Source organism: Malurus melanocephalus, unplaced genomic scaffold (assembly GCF_030028575.1).
Source record: "Malurus melanocephalus ecotype Western Australia unplaced genomic scaffold, MMel_1.1 scaffold_13, whole genome shotgun sequence".
Classification (NCBI taxonomy): Eukaryota; Metazoa; Chordata; class Aves; order Passeriformes; family Maluridae; genus Malurus; species Malurus melanocephalus.
This window is the reverse complement of record NW_026623245.1, coordinates 1,335,555-1,350,914: the sequence shown is the minus strand read 5'-3', so window position 1 is coordinate 1,350,914 and position 15,360 is coordinate 1,335,555. Positions and strand designations below refer to the sequence as shown.

General features: G+C 44.6%; 1 protein-coding gene across 1 annotated transcript in view; it reads right to left on the bottom strand.

Moving 5' to 3' along the window:
• Positions 1-568: 568 nt before the first annotated feature.
• The window catches only part of EML6 (EMAP like 6), an 86,778-nt gene continuing 71,986 nt past the window's right edge, over positions 569-15,360 (bottom strand). Inside the window, exons 28-41 of the mRNA XM_057382133.1 lie at positions 13,946-14,024; positions 12,833-12,962; positions 11,676-11,774; positions 9,979-10,152; positions 9,112-9,320; positions 8,503-8,660; positions 7,781-7,895; positions 7,078-7,266; positions 5,844-6,064; positions 4,978-5,140; positions 4,398-4,501; positions 3,183-3,336; positions 2,910-3,010; positions 569-1,756 (exon numbers count right to left, since the gene is read on the bottom strand). Of these exons, the coding sequence (XP_057238116.1) occupies positions 1,732-1,756; positions 2,910-3,010; positions 3,183-3,336; positions 4,398-4,501; positions 4,978-5,140; positions 5,844-6,064; positions 7,078-7,266; positions 7,781-7,895; positions 8,503-8,660; positions 9,112-9,320; positions 9,979-10,152; positions 11,676-11,774; positions 12,833-12,962; positions 13,946-14,024 (1,921 nt within the window). The 3' untranslated portion in view covers positions 569-1,731. The remainder of the gene's footprint in view (positions 1,757-2,909; positions 3,011-3,182; positions 3,337-4,397; positions 4,502-4,977; positions 5,141-5,843; positions 6,065-7,077; positions 7,267-7,780; positions 7,896-8,502; positions 8,661-9,111; positions 9,321-9,978; positions 10,153-11,675; positions 11,775-12,832; positions 12,963-13,945; positions 14,025-15,360) is intronic.

Genomic DNA, 15,360 nt, shown 5'->3' with positions numbered 1-15,360 from the left:
AGTCATATAAGGCATTAATAAATTCAGTTGTAAAAATAAAAGGTGATTCTTTGAGGTTGCTGAAGCACTTTGTGTGTTATATAGACAGGAATCCACTCCTTTAATGGGATGTTTTTGCTACTTTTCTATGCAGTGGGCAGCAGAAACCGACCAGGCAGGAAGGTGCCAGAGTTGAAAATCCTATTGTCCTGAACTGGGACTCTAAAGCACTATTGCTTTTCAGRGGCTAAATGTAAGTCTAAATGTTTTATTTTGGCCCTTATTTTTTTTCAATTAAGAAAGGTAATTTCAAAACGTGGATGTTGGTCCATGCCCAGAATTGAATACATATTTTGACATTGCGAATATTTGCTATTCCTTTCTAAACKTTCTCCCATTCCACTATCCCTTGATTTCTTGGTTGTGACAAAATGTTGTAACACATAGTGAAGGGCTTGAATTACCACCCAGGCAGCTCTGGTGGGATCTCAGCTGTCCCCCAGGCCAGGACAAGGGGCTGTGTCAGGTGAGGGGGAAGCAGGGATGGGRAGAGGAGCCCAGAGTCAGCCAGGCTGAGCTTCTAAAAAAAAAAAAAAAAAAGCTGCATTTCCTGGTACCAGGGATTTATGTTCTGCTTACAGGGACTGCAGCAGGGACTGGCTGGAGGACATAGCCCTGCTATAGTAACGTTCCAGGGATTCCTTTAGGCAGGCTTAGGATGCCCTCTCCTGAACAGGAAATAGGGATTCAYGGAGGCTTTCCAACCAGAACAAGATTCTGACTAGCCACTGCCTGTAGGAGTGTAAAGCACATTTTCCCAGAAATGGGGAGCATGCAGGAACACTTGGGGAATGACTCSCTCAGTATTGGTGTTAAATTATCTTTAACCAAATCTGTCCAAACCCTCTCTTCTCACTCACTGTTGGAGTTAAGAATGCACTGCAGCTGCCCAGGAGCTGGAATCACTTTGGCCTTCTGACAGCACAGAGCCGCTCACTGTTGGAAACAGTTGGGAATTCACTTATGAAAGTATTAAAAACCCAAAGCAGAAAACAGGGATAATGTAAGTACAGCTGGAAAAGGTGTGAATGGTTAGCCCTCCTCTGGGTGAGAGTCATAGCACCGTGTGTGGTAAGCAGGTGGAGGGAGGCAAGGCTGCAGCCCAAACTACTAGAAAATTATTCCAAGGCACTTCATGGATAGAAAATTCTGCCAAATATATATATATTTAAAAATAAAATGGACTAAAAAAAAAAAAAAAAGGATACTTTGCCCCTTCAATTAATGAAAGCTGAAGGGTGACCTTCCCCCCAGCCTGCTTGTTAAATGCTCCCAGCTTTACTGAGTGCACCAAATTGGAGTTTGAAGCGGGTTTGGTTAAAACYCACCCCCTTTTTGACCTTTGTTCAAGCCACAAATTTGGAAATTAAAGGGCCCAGCATTCCGTCAGCGTTTTCTCCCTTTTCAGTCATGGTTTGAACAGCACAGTATTAGAAAAAAGCAGCTTTGTGAGTGAACTGTTTATCCCTTTGGGATTCCCACGTTATCCTTCAAACCTCAGCTTCCTTCACAAGGGCATTGGGCTTTCCAACGCCAGCTCCCTTTCCCTCTCAGTAAGTTGGGATGAGTGATCTGGAAATGTCAGCCTGCAGCAGGGCTGGGATTCCTGCAGCCAGAGGGGCATTCCCGACAGCCCAGGCCAGCAGCCAGCCCAGCCCTTGCCSGGGCAGGACAGCAGCAGCCAGAGGCTCCTCAGAGGCAGCGCCACACAAACACACTGTGGAGACAAAAGGCAGAACAGGGATCGGCCTTCAGAACTGCCCGACAGGAGCAGATCCAAACACAGTGTGTGTGTGAAATACAGACTTTGTGCATGCGTAATACAGACTCTGAGTGTGTGCATGTGTGAAATACACTCTGTGTGTGCACTATTGCTCTGTGTGTGTGTATATATATGCAATGTGTGTGCATTGCATGTGTATGTGTGCAGTCTGTGCAATGCAAGCAGTGTGTGCACAGTGTCTGTGTGCACTGTGTGTACACTGTCAGAATGTGGCTGTGTCTGTGCACTGTGTATGTGTATGTGAGCTCTTCATGCAGTGTGTGTGYTGTGTTTCTGTGTGCACTGTGCGTGTGGTGTTTGCACTGGGGCCTGTGTGTGCAGTGTGAACTGTGTGCATTGCATGCCCATTCTGTGTTCATGTGTCTGTGTGTGCACTGTGCAGTGTCTGTGTGTCTCTGTGTGTGCATGCAGTGTTCATGGGTGTGGGCACTGTCTCTGTGTCCTGTGTATGTGCAGTGTGTGTGTCTGCTCTGTGGGCAGTGTCTGTGCACTGTGAACATGTGTGCTGTCTCTGCATCTGTGTGTCCATGTGCATGTGCACTGTGTTTTCTGTGTGTGCACTGTGTGTGAATGTATCTTGGTGTGTGCATCTGTGTGTGCCCTTTGTATCTGCAGTGTGTGCTTTGTGTCTGTGCGTGTGCACAGTGTATCCATGTCTGCACTGTGTGTGCAGCGTGTGGGCACACTGTCCATGTGTGTGCACACTGTATGTGTGTGCGTGCACCATGTGCAGGGGTGTCTGTGTGAGTCTCTGTGGTGTCTGTGTGTGATGTCTGATCATAATTGACACTTGTGTTGTCTCTGAGAGGGGTCTGTATATGTGGTATCTATGTCTGATAATGTCTGTCTGCGTGGGGGAGTGTGTCTGTGGGTGTGATGTCTGCAACTGTGTGTGCATGTCCCTTTCTGTGTGTGTGTCTGTGTGTGTGGGTCTCCGTGTGTTTGCGCAGGCGTCTGTGTGTGTGTGTCTCTGTGTGGGTGTCCCTGTCCGTACATCCGTGTGTGCATGTGTCTCTGTGTGTCTGTGCCTGTGTCTCCATCTGTCTGTCAGTGTCTCTATGTGCTCCTCATGCCCAGCCCCAGTTACCTGCAGTCGTCTCCTCCGGTGCTCACCACGAACTTGTCATCGTGYGAGAAGCGGATGTTGGTGACGTGTGCCGAGTGCCCAAAGTACCGCTTGTGTTTGGCCTGTGGGACAGGGGACAGCAGCTCAGGGATGCCACAAGGCACAGCCATCCCAACCCTGAGGCCTTTCTGCTCCCTGGGAGCTGCCCATGGATGGGTGGATGCTGTAAAACTGAGTGCTCAGGGGTTTGGGAATAGCACAAGCTACTCAGGTAAAAATAAAACAGGCACTTACAAATTTCTCAGTACATGGGAAGTCAAACAGCTTCACCAGCCCGAAGTCATCTCCTGTGACTATATTCAGGCCAGCGTGGGTCACACAGGCGCAGTTGACATCTGCTTTATCTGCATTTCGTGGCCAGATCCCAATTACTTCGTCTCCAAGAATGCTGTCCCGAAATCAAGGTAAATAAAATGCATCAGGYCATAAGAGTTAACTTGCTGCCGCTCTTCCAGAGAGTGCAGAGCCAACACAGCCCAGTAATAAAAAGCTGCTGCATTTAAAGTAAAATTGTCCCCTTTAAATGATAGCCCTGAACACCATCACAGAACCCATCACATTAATACATCATTTTTGTGTGATTCTTAAGCAAGCTCTATCCATAAATCCTTAGGTTTATTTCCCATGAAACCACTGTCATCATTTTGGCCAGAATCCTGTGCAGCTCTGGTCTCTGCAACCCTCCCCCAGGACTTCTGCCTGCGGTGTTCCCTACCCGTGAGTTCCTGGATGAGGGAATGCTTGTCTGGATGTCGACTMATTCTCAGAAATAGATGTTCTGCCTTTGGCTTCAGTTCCTCAATCATTTACCCACAGAGTCACTGCCAGAGGTGTCTGCCCCACTCCCACCAACTATCAAGAGCCCTCAGAAACAGGGAATTTGGGACAGATCTTTATGTCAGCAGAGAAGCCAGAGTAGGAGGATTCTCATTTACCCTGTCCTAACCCTGCCTGGTTGTCTCAYCCACTGTCAGCTCTGCCTTTGGCCTGTCCCACTTCTCACAGGAAGAGCACTGCCACAGTTCTGCCATGCTGGGAGAGATTCCTGTGTCCATCCACRTCAGGAGATGGATTTTAATAACACTCACAACTTCTTAATACAATCAGTGCATATTTCCAGGCCTTCCGTGCTGCTGGCGTTTGCTGATGTGGGACAAGGCAGCCCAGAGTGGCCCAGAGCCATGTGAGGGGCCTGGGGCGAGTGGCAATGAGCCAGTGTGGCTCTGTGACAGCCCCTGGTGTAATTACTGCAGCACTAATTACTATGGATGCCAAACAGCCACAACTGTGTGTAAAATCCCAAGGGCGTCAGGCGGAACTCTGAGGAAGCAGAGCCTGGGTGTGCTCGCAGGTTTGCCAGGCCCTGGGGACATCTCAGCATTTACACACTCAAACCTCGTGACTGGATCTCAGCTCTGGCYCCTGGCCCACGCTCTCGTGTGGTTTTACCTGGTCCATGTGGCCCAGGTGATTTTCTCTATGACTGCAGGGTCTGTGATTTGCTTTCCCAGTGGCACCTCGTGAACTTGACGCTTGTAGGCACCTGTTGATACCTGAAAGTGGGAAAGGAAAAATCTGGAAACTGCTAGAAATACATGATTTTTGTTTAAGATTTCCAGCAGTCTCAAATTAAACATCTAGGATAACATTTCTCTTTTTTCCTCATTAGCTGRAATTCATCATGTGCTATATAAAGGAATAACAGTACAGGATGATGATGAAAGGAGAYGTTCACATGCAGAGCTGACAGATTTTCTTTCACTTCTATACTTTATCTCAACCTAATTTTACTAAATCAGAAACATTTCTRAAGGAAATCTCACAGATTAACCCAGCTCTCACACACATCCCAGCCTCAGGGWGGAGGAGGACTTTCAGATGGTTACAATCCACAATTTCTTTCTCAGCATTGTACTCCTTGCACTGAGGGTTAACTGGGATAACATTTTGCCCTTACCACAGCTTGTGCCTCTATCTCATTATGATGGCACARTAAATCCAAGCACTCCTGGGGCTATCCCAGACATACCTGGATGTACCTGCTGTCTGCAGAGAAGTCCATCTGTATGACAAAACTGGCAATGTCCTTGCAGTAGCCAATTCGGTTTAGGGTTGTGCCTTGAGTGAGATCATAAAAATCCACAGTATGTTCTTGTGAGCCCACTGCCAAAAACCTGTTATCTGGGCTGATCCTAGACAACAAAACATGAGTGGGGAAGTCACTGGCTGTTTTGGTGCAAGATTTGTTTTTGTTCCTTGTGGTAACACGACAGTAACTTTTTTCTACTGGAAAACAAAAAAACTTTCTATTGACCGCAAAACTGAACCCAAAGCAAACCTTGATGCTTAACAGCAGAGGCAGACTGAGGATGTCTTGGACAGAGGGCAGGGTTAGATGGGATATTGTGAAGGAACTGTTCACTGTAAGGGTGGTGAGGCCCTGGCACATTACCCAGAGAAGCTGTGGCTCCCCCTTCCCAGGAAGTGTCCAAGGCCAGACTGGTTAGGACTTGAAGCAACCTGGGATAGTGGAAGGTGTTCCCATGGCAGGGGGGGGTGGGACTGGATGAGCTTTAAGATCCCTCCCAACCCATACTATTCCATGATTCTATTCTACTGTTTATAGTCAACTGATGCTGATACTGCAGTCACACAAAGCCACAGCACAATGTGCAGAGTGACACTAATCCTCTGGGAGTCAGCAACAGGAATTGCAATTCAGGAAATTAATTTCCATAATCACAGCTGTGCAGCGTGGCTGTAACTGAATTGATGCATCACCACAGTGCCTCTCATGAGCTCACACAGGTTTCAAGAAACACAGCCTTCCAAATCCACTTGGGACTTGATGGATATTACCTTGAGCCAGGGCTGCGTATTTTGAGCACTTCATACCTGATATCCTGAATTGCAGACTTCCTGTCCCGCTTCTTGCCCCAGACCTTGAGGCTGTTGACCAGCAGGACGACGAACTCTCCGTTCCTCATGCCGATGGCCACCATCTCACCATCAGGGCTGTAGGCGGCGCAGCGCGCGGGGTGCCCCAGGCTCACCTTGTTCACCAGCTTCTGCGGGGACACACGCAACAGGCTCACACCTCCCCAGCACACGGAAAGCTTCCAAACACAAAGTACAAAACCCTCTTAATTAAAAACAAATTGTCTCTGTTTCCTTCTAAACATAAACCTGAAATGTCACACCGAGACTTACATCCCACTGGGCATATGTCGCAAAGAAGACTTCAAAATAGARATGTGATTCAGATGGGAGGTTCATGTTTGCATTATTTTATAGGTTGACATTCAGTTTCACACCAGAACAAGCACTATTTAGCAGAAAGAGCTCAAAAAGTCTATTTCCTAATTTGTTTCAAAGGTGACTTTGGCAGCTTTAGTAACTGCTGATTGGAGCAGAGCTTTCCCATTTCAGTGCATATGTGAAAACATCCTAGAAAGCATTTGCATTTTTATCTAGTTGACTGTGTTTATAATATATTCATTTTCCTCATTAAAAATTCTCCCTGTTGGCTCAGGTAATAACCTTTTGAAAAAGTTTATGTTGGCCAAAATGAGCAAAAACCTTCCTGGTTTGTTTTTTTTTTTTTTAATGTTTTATTTGTTGTTGTTAAAAATGGTTGTTAGTTTGGCTTGGGAAAAAGCCCTGAGGCAACATGTTGGGTTCCAAAGGAAGGCTCTGAAGAGGAGGGAGCTGTGCCTGCCAGGAAGGCAGAATGATGGGCAGGGGCTGTGTGTGTGACAGCWCAAGCTGTGCCACCCAGACTGGCAATGTGGAATTAAAATGCTTCCTTGATCCCCCAGCCTGCAGAGYTAGACCAAAATAAGCAATGYCCAACAAGAGGCATTCCATGGGCASAGGTGTGCTGATGAATCCCTACATTCCTCTGGGAATGCTCCCTGTGGGACAGCCCAGCATCATTCCTATGCCGAGGACTCTCCTTTGCACTCCTGACAAGGAAAGAACTGGGGCAAAACAGGACCAAACCCTGTTCAGGACAGAGGCAAAACCCTGGTCTTATTCCAGGGCTGCTCAAAGGTGCAAATGGAAAAAAAAGGATGCTTGGCTGAAATGCTCGTTTCTAATCCCACACTATAACATTTACAACACTCACTTTGTCTGAGAGGTCCCAGATCCTGGCTGTTCCATCGTTGCTTGCAGAGATAAATATGTCTTTGGAGGGGTGAGTTGCCAAGCCCCAGATTTCCCCTTCCATGTGACAGTCAATCAACAAGTTTGAAGCAGCGTTTTTTTCTCCTACTTCAAGGATTTCTCCATCTTTCGTTCCCACTAAAATTTTCCCCTGTTTGTAGCCCAAAAGAGTGGAGAGAGGTTGTCAGTGTAACAGTAACATACTGCCATGGTTTAAATTGCCAGAGCTTCCTTGCAAATACTTGGAAAAAGCATAAACAGATCAAGATTGGAATTGATTAATGGCATCTTGATTGGAAATATAAAAGAACATTCCTTGGTGGTGTTGGTATCAAGGAATATGTCAGATTCCTCTCAGATGTGCAAAGTGAAATAGCAACCATCCCTGGAGCACGCAGCTGGACAGGTCCCATCCTGTGCAGCATCATGTGCTCCTTTCACATTTACAGTTTAAACAGGTGTACGAGWGACTGCAGCAAGTAAGATTACTCCGTTATTTCTACTGCATTCCACTTCACCAGAACTCGAGGTCTCTCAGTGGGGGTTGTGTGGATCTACAGAACAAATAGGAGCTGTGCTCTGCTGTGCCTCAGGAAAGCAGCTGAGCTGTGCCTTCTGCCCTCTCTGCAGCCACGCTTCCCCTCAAGGAACGGGACCCTCCTCACCTTGCCCCGGCACACAGAGCGCACACACTCGATGAGCTGCCCGGTCTCCAGCTGGAAGGCTCTGCACCGCTTCATCTCCTGGTCCCACAGCTTCACTGCTCCCCCCTCTTTCGTGCTGCAAAGAAGGCCTGGTGTTACAAGCATGGCTCCTTTACATATGGAAATCCCACCAGTATTTTTCTGCTTAAATCACAAAACATACATTGAACCACCTTGCACTCTATGTAAAGAYACCTCTCTATGGTGCAACAGGAAGTAAATAACAAAAAATTAAATGCTTTCACACTTTGTGTTTTAAACAGCACTATAATTTGTACAAACCAAACTGTTGYTGTCACTTATCTCAAATCACTGTCACTCGGCAAATATGTTACTGGTGGTTAAGTCCAAGACCTGCAGCATCTCCACTGGGAGAAGCTGGCACAGTTTGACAGAATTAAAAAATGAAGAAAACCCCACTTATGACAGGAGCTCAGGCAACAAGGAGCTCATCCAGGTGTTTGGAGCAATCTCTAAGATGTTCAGAGTGTGTGTCTGGGACCCTCCAGTGTCTTTCCTTAGTCCTTCACTTGCTGAGTAACCTAGTCAGGTTATGCAAAATTGAGAGCGAAACTGCTRCAGCACAGAGAACTGTTTATCTCTGGGGTGCTGGATAAATAACTAAAACAAAAACCACACAAGAGAGACAAAAGTTGGGCACTTTAGGAGATTGTGTGTCTTACGGCCTCTCCTTTCCTCCGGTAACAATGAGYCCGTCCCGCAGAGTCGTGTACATGGTGAACACTGGTCCTGTGTGAGCTTTGGCCACCAGCCTGACCAGGAAATGATCCTTCCACACGTAGACATCTCCATTTATGGCACCAGTGAATGTGAGGTTATTCTGCAACAGACAGCAGCAATCTCTGATACAACAGATACCTCAGCATTTTCATTCAGCTTCAAATAAAATTATTTAAATTAAATCTAAAAGTCCTTAATGACCTCATCATTGTTTGTATCGCTGGCGTGAGTCACACCAAATGCCATTAGCAGAAAAATTTATACACAAAATAACAGATTACAGTTTTTTAAGTTAAACACCAAAGTGCTAACTAACCAGCAAAGCAAAGCAAATAAAAGCCAGGGCAGTAGGCATTCACAGAACTTAACAGAAGACATTCCTAACTGTGCTTAGGAAATTTAGGGAAGGATCTCAAGGTGCACAGGTTTTAAATCCACATTTCACTACCAAGCACTGTCCCCACTGGGCTGTATTTCAGCAAAGAAAACTGACACCTGCGTGTTTAATATACAAGTAACCTAAAATCATGTAGCAGGTAATTTGAACTCACTGCTCCAAAGGCAACAGAAAGCATGGTTTGCATTTTGGCATCTTCCATGGAACCAATGACTCCTTTCTTGTAGAGCAAAGCGCTGCCAGCCAAGGTCCAGAACTTCATGTGTTTGACCCCCACAGACACGAACTGGGTGTCGGAGTCTGGGCGGAACTCAACAACGAAGATCCTCTCCAGGTGTCCTCCCCTGCTGGCAACTTTAGCCCCTGGGTTAATGGGAAAAGGATAAAAATGAAGCTCTGATGTGATTTTATCAAATAAATTGAGCTGTTATTGGATTAGAGATCTGTGTCCCAGATTTAGGAAAGCTGCAAATCCCAACACTATTTAATGTATCAAACATCTTAATGCAACTCCCAAGGTCCCTGGTTATTCCATTGCATCCCACAGATTTAGGAAATGCAGATTTGAGGCTTTCATAGCACAATCTGTCTCCTGGGTCAGTGAAATAGCACAGAAATGTTGGATATCATCTGGTGAAAAATTCACAGGGACACACCAATGAACTGAGACACTTTTCTCTCCCCTCCACATTTCCACAGATAATTCTTTCCTGGAAATTACTTCCCAAAGGCCTATCTCCAGCACAGAATTTCAAGTATTTTAGGAAAGAAATTATTTTCCTTAATTTCATRTAATTTTATATGAAGCAACATTCCTTCCTCAACTGTCACTCAAGATAGATGTCTAAAACTTCTTATTCATATTTTCTAGCCCTTTGCCATCTCCTTTAGCTGATTTTGGGATTTATGGAGTTGGATACTCAGAGTAAGGACACAAATCTAGTGCAAAGACTGTGGCAAAGCAAATCATTGTGCACTGCTCCATCAGGCAGAAGGAAYACAGTTTCCCCCTGGTTTTTACCTTCTTGCCACCTCCACACTGTGATAGTGTGTTCTGGGTCGACTCCCACTGACACCAGAAGTTTGCCAGTGGCACTGAAGTTCACATAATTGACCCCCTTGGTGTGGAAGCAGCGCAGCATGGAAAGGGTTTGCTTGCTCATGGCATCCCATATRTGAATTGTGGGGGTTGTACCTGTGGGTAGAGAGAAGCATTAAAAGAGAATTAATTCTGGAAAGCTTCAGTGCAAACCCGACATTTCTCAAGAACATTTAACCTGAACAGACATTAGTTGGGGGGYTGGATTTGTTTGAAGATTAGCACTACTGGAAAACAAAGAGAAATCAAAATAGCTTGCAAAACACAGGGGGGAAATCATTGTAATCCATGAAGTCAGACAAGTTCTAAAAGAACAACATAACATTTATGAAGAGCCTCATGCAAAAGAAATTGCCTGCAGATGTTTCACTTGTATCCATGGTTCACACAGATACAACGAGGCAACATGGAACTTGTACAGGACTCTGCTAAATTCACAAACAAATCAGCCTTACCTGGGAATTCTGTCATGTCACCTGCATTGTGAGAGCAATGGCAAATGAGGAAGCACCAAGGGAAAACAATAGTGAAATAAGTCATGTGTCTCGTGCTGAAGTGCCAGCATCAGCACCAGAAGGAAAACAAAATTAAAAACTTGGAAATGGATATGGATTAAATCAACAAAACAAATAAGCAGGAATATTGTTGAGCTTTTTTGGGTATATTGGCTTTTATACACAAATATTGCAACAATATTTAGTACTTTTAAGTTTTAAAAGTGTTATTTAAAATAAATGCTAAAGACATGCAGGTTTCAAAAATTCAAAAGTGAAGCGTAGTTACACAAAGCATCAAACAACTCAGAAACCACTGATCTCTTGGGGCCTGGGAAAAGGGTCTGTTAGCCTTTTCCATGTCACAGAAATCAGCATTTTGCACCACATGCAGATTTGGGTGCTCCCTCCACATTCCAACCGGAGTGACCATGCTCAGTACAGGCAGCAGAGGGTTGTCATGGTGTTCACCACTACCATTTCCTACCCCCTGTTAAGGGACTCCTGCCTCAAGTTGTGGATTCCATTCTCCCTCCAGAATGGTCTGAGGAGAAGTTCTGACCCCGCTCTCCTCCATAAAGTTAATTATTCCAGCATTAAGCTGAAAGACAGCAGATCCTTCTCAAGGCTTTGGACAACCCATTCTGCATTCCCCATGCAATGTCTACTCCTGCAGAAGGTCCAAGAAAAGCTAACAGCACTCTCCATGTAAATAATAAACACAAAAATACTTGTGRTTTCTCAACTGTCCCCTCATACATGTCCTAACTTCTGCTGCCATCTCACTTTGTTTCTGGCCTTTTCTGTACAGCTCCTCCACAGTATATTCTCATTGCTAAACAGTGCCTTGGATACAGGAAGGAAAGAAGGAACTCTGCAAACCAGATTCTTGAGATGACTGGGCAGTTTATCATAGCTTGCCTTCTGAAATCTGATTACRCTACAATTAACTCTCCAATCCAAGGACTCACAATCAGAGATGGAACTGAAACTGTAAGAAAACCCTGGAGCTTGATTCAAAGCTCTTCAAAATCAAACAAAAAGTAAAATTCTTAGACAGGAGAGCCCCAAATATAGCAATGCCCTGATAACTTTGAGTAAAGCTTTGCTGTGGGGGTCACATACCGATCTGGCTAGTGGCCACCACGTTCTTGTACTTGGGGTGCTGGTTCACCGTCAGGCACAGGATGTCGTCGGTGTGCTCCAGGTAGAAACTCTGGCTGCCTAGTGACAACCAAACAGGATTTTAGTCACCACAGGGATGRGGAAGGAGCCACCACAGAAGCACAGCTATTTGGGCAGCTTGTTACCACTCTGCAGGGGATGGGAGGGCACTAATGCTGCCCATGGCTGTTCTGCTCTCTTTCCCAGGCACTGTTCCCAAATGTTCTATGGACCTCTGTGTTTTTATATCCACAAGAGATGAATATAAAAGCAGTATTTGGGAAACTATCTGCATATCCAGGGAATCAGTTCAAGATTCAGCCTGTAGCCACCTGTAACTGCAAGAAACACCAAAACTGCCACAAAAAATGCAAGGCCCAGGTTTCCCAGCAAAATCCCAGTAAACTGAGGTGGTGAGTTGGAAGCAAAGTGGAGAAAAACCCTCCCTAGGGAATGGGCCCAAAAAAGCACAGATGAGGCCCATGGGCCAGAGGCTCCCCTAGGACTGGAGATCCCAAAGGCCACCAGATCCAGCAGCTTTTCTCCCTGTGCCCCTCCTTGGCAGCAGAACTGCCAAGCACACAGCTGAGACCATTTGGGAAAAAATCAAACCAAAATTCCTTTAAGTCCTCTCTTTTCCTGAGAGACACAAAGGATAGAGATGTTGGTGCCACAACTTAGGGCCAGATACATATTTGGTGTTCTTTCTCCTTTACATTACCCAAAAGGCAGGGAATATTTATACCCTTCAAAAGAGCAACTTGCTCGGGCTGGATCGCACCGAAATGTGCCCTTCCTGAAGCACAGCTTTGCTAAAACTCAAAATGAAACCATGGATGTTACAGCTCCCCGCATTTTTTGGGGCACTGGTCACTTCACTATCCAGGCTCTTTTCCTGGGASATAAAGCCATTCCCATGTCTTCAGCTACTGGGTGAGCTGAGCAGCAGAAACTGCCAATCTGACACCCCMGCCACGTACAGTGGGTTTGTGTTATTTATGAAAATGTAAAATGTGAGAAAATCACAGGAACATTAAAATGTTCAGACTTTCAATAAAAAAAATATTTTCCTTGTATTGTTTGTTTTTCTCTCCAAGTATTGTTTCAAGTGGAATTACCAGTAGAGAGGTTTTGCACAATGCCTGCTGCAGCTGTGTGGAAAATAATGTCAGCACCATCGTTCAGGTAGTGGAGGTTGTTACGACAGTCAAATCCTCTGTATCCAAACACATGGTCCAAAGCCAGCTCCTGGTCCAGGAAAAAAAAAAAAAAAAAAAAGTGGAGATTTAAATGAAAGAAGAAACACAGAGATTTCAGAATTTGGAACACCTAAGCACATTTCTATATTATTCAACTACTAATATCTTGTAGAGGCAATAGAATGATAAAAAAATTAGTATTCCCCATTCTGCTCATTTATTGAGGCATAACATTTTCACAGGCTATCAACAACATTTGATTGGTCAATTAAGGCACTGCACTTTTACTTGTTTTTAATAATTCAAATGGCTATAAATATTTTGGTTCTGTAAATTTCCATACAACAGATACAATTCAGAACAAGTCTGAATTTCTTACTCTTCCCATCACAGTTTAATATTTATAGGGTATCAGGTATTTTAAAGAAATACTTGCAGAGTTTTCAAAAATCATTCTCACAAACTACCAAATTTCCACAGACCAAATTSTGCTCTCTTACAGTCCTTAAAGGAAGGACAGAGCAGGCTATTAAAACCTCTGCAATTAAGAATTAATCAGAGATGTAATTGCAGCTATCAAYGAACAATTTCCAAGGAAATTTCCTCCAGGAACCCAGCATGGTTAATGGATTATTATTAAAGATGCCTTAGAGCCCTAAGTCAGACTTCATGACCGTCCCAAACACAATCACAGCTCACTGGGAACAATCCMAATTAGCCACAGACCAAGTATTGCAAATTGTCCACACAAGTCACAAAATATTCCTTGTTCTGCATATTATGTGGGAATTCAAACCAGTTTGGAGAGAAAGAGAAGTTTCAAAGTCAATGAGCAAATTCCATAACTCAGAATCCCACACAAGATTTTTCCTGGGCCAAAGTGCTGGTTCTGGCTGTATTTCCCTTGGGATTCAGCAATGGGAATACACACTCTATGATTGTACCTGCCCTTCAGACTGAGACACAAAAGAGGGATGGATTTCACCCAACACATACTAGTCCYAATGAAATTTTAAAAATATGAATCCTAACCTCAACCAATTTCTTTTTTTTGTTGATGTTGTTCTTCTGCARTTTCTCAGGCTGAGGAGCAGCTCTGCTCACTGGTGGCCTGAAATGAACATTGAAAAAAGGGAGAGACAATCAATATGTTTGAAAGTAAAATACAACCCTCAAAACCACAGCATGTGTTGAGCAGCAAATGGACAGTTACCCCATATGAGCTTTTTTCARTGTTGCACAATAAACTGATTAAAATCCTGCACTTTTTGATAGAAAGAACAGAAACACTGACATAGATTTTGAAGATGAGTGGCAGACCAAGCAACCTTACACCATTTAAAAAAACCCCAAAACATGTTGATTTAAATCCATGGAAAAATCCTTGAATGTGAAATGATGGTAAATTGGTGCTYTCAGAAATGATCTAAAATAATGTCCACAGCTGGCAGTTAACCTCTGACCAGCCTTGCTTCTTCTGAGAAACCCCATCCCAAAACCTTGACACAGCTCCAATAAAATCCTCTCAAAATCATATTAAAGATAAAATGCCTGCATTTAAATCCACAAGTCATTCACCCAAGTGAATTTAGGAGACTAAGACTAGCAAAGCTTTTTTATATAATTACAGTGGATAAAAGTAGCTAAAAAGACAAATGCAGAACACAGGCTGAGACAAAATCTGACGCATGCAAATGGTCTTTAAGGCCAGATAACCTCTGCTGCTGCTATTGATCCTGCTGGGAAAAGAGCACACAGCTAAGGGGAGCACTTGGAAGGCATTCCCAGAGCTTATGATTTCAGAACGATGTGACCTTGCTATCACATTCCATATGCTGTGAAATTTGTTCCTGTCCTGAGACTGTAACTACCTGTAAATCTTACTCTGCAAAAAATTAATTGGAGAAGAATGAAATCCCTTTTGTGTACAGGGAGCTGCTGCTTCTGGAGTTGGATTTTTCATGGAAGGTATTAAAGGCATGGTGGACAGAGCACCACCATGCTCTGTGGTAGGAATGAGCAGCAGGAAAACCTGAGCTCTGAGACAGAGCAAAGCTGAAGGTAACCAAACCAACCCACTTCTCAGGCACACCACAAGCACATCAGCAGGTGACCCCATGACAGGAAGAGAGCGAAAGAGTTACCTTGATCCCCTTGTAAGCAGCAAATAAAGCCAAGCAAGAAACTTAATAGAGTTAAGGTGTCACTTCTGAACATGAGACTCATGCACTTCAAGCATTTCAGAGCGCAGCAGTCATTCCTTGGGCACAACACATGCTATCCAAGCATGCCAGCAAGAACTAAAACAGAAATCAAAGAGTGCACCAATCCACAGATCCCGGCACACGGGCAGACTTGGAGCTAAAGGCGATCCCACATCGCACCCCGGCATCCATGGGCATACTCAGAGCTAAAGATCTGACAGGATGGAGGGGAAAAGGAAGCCA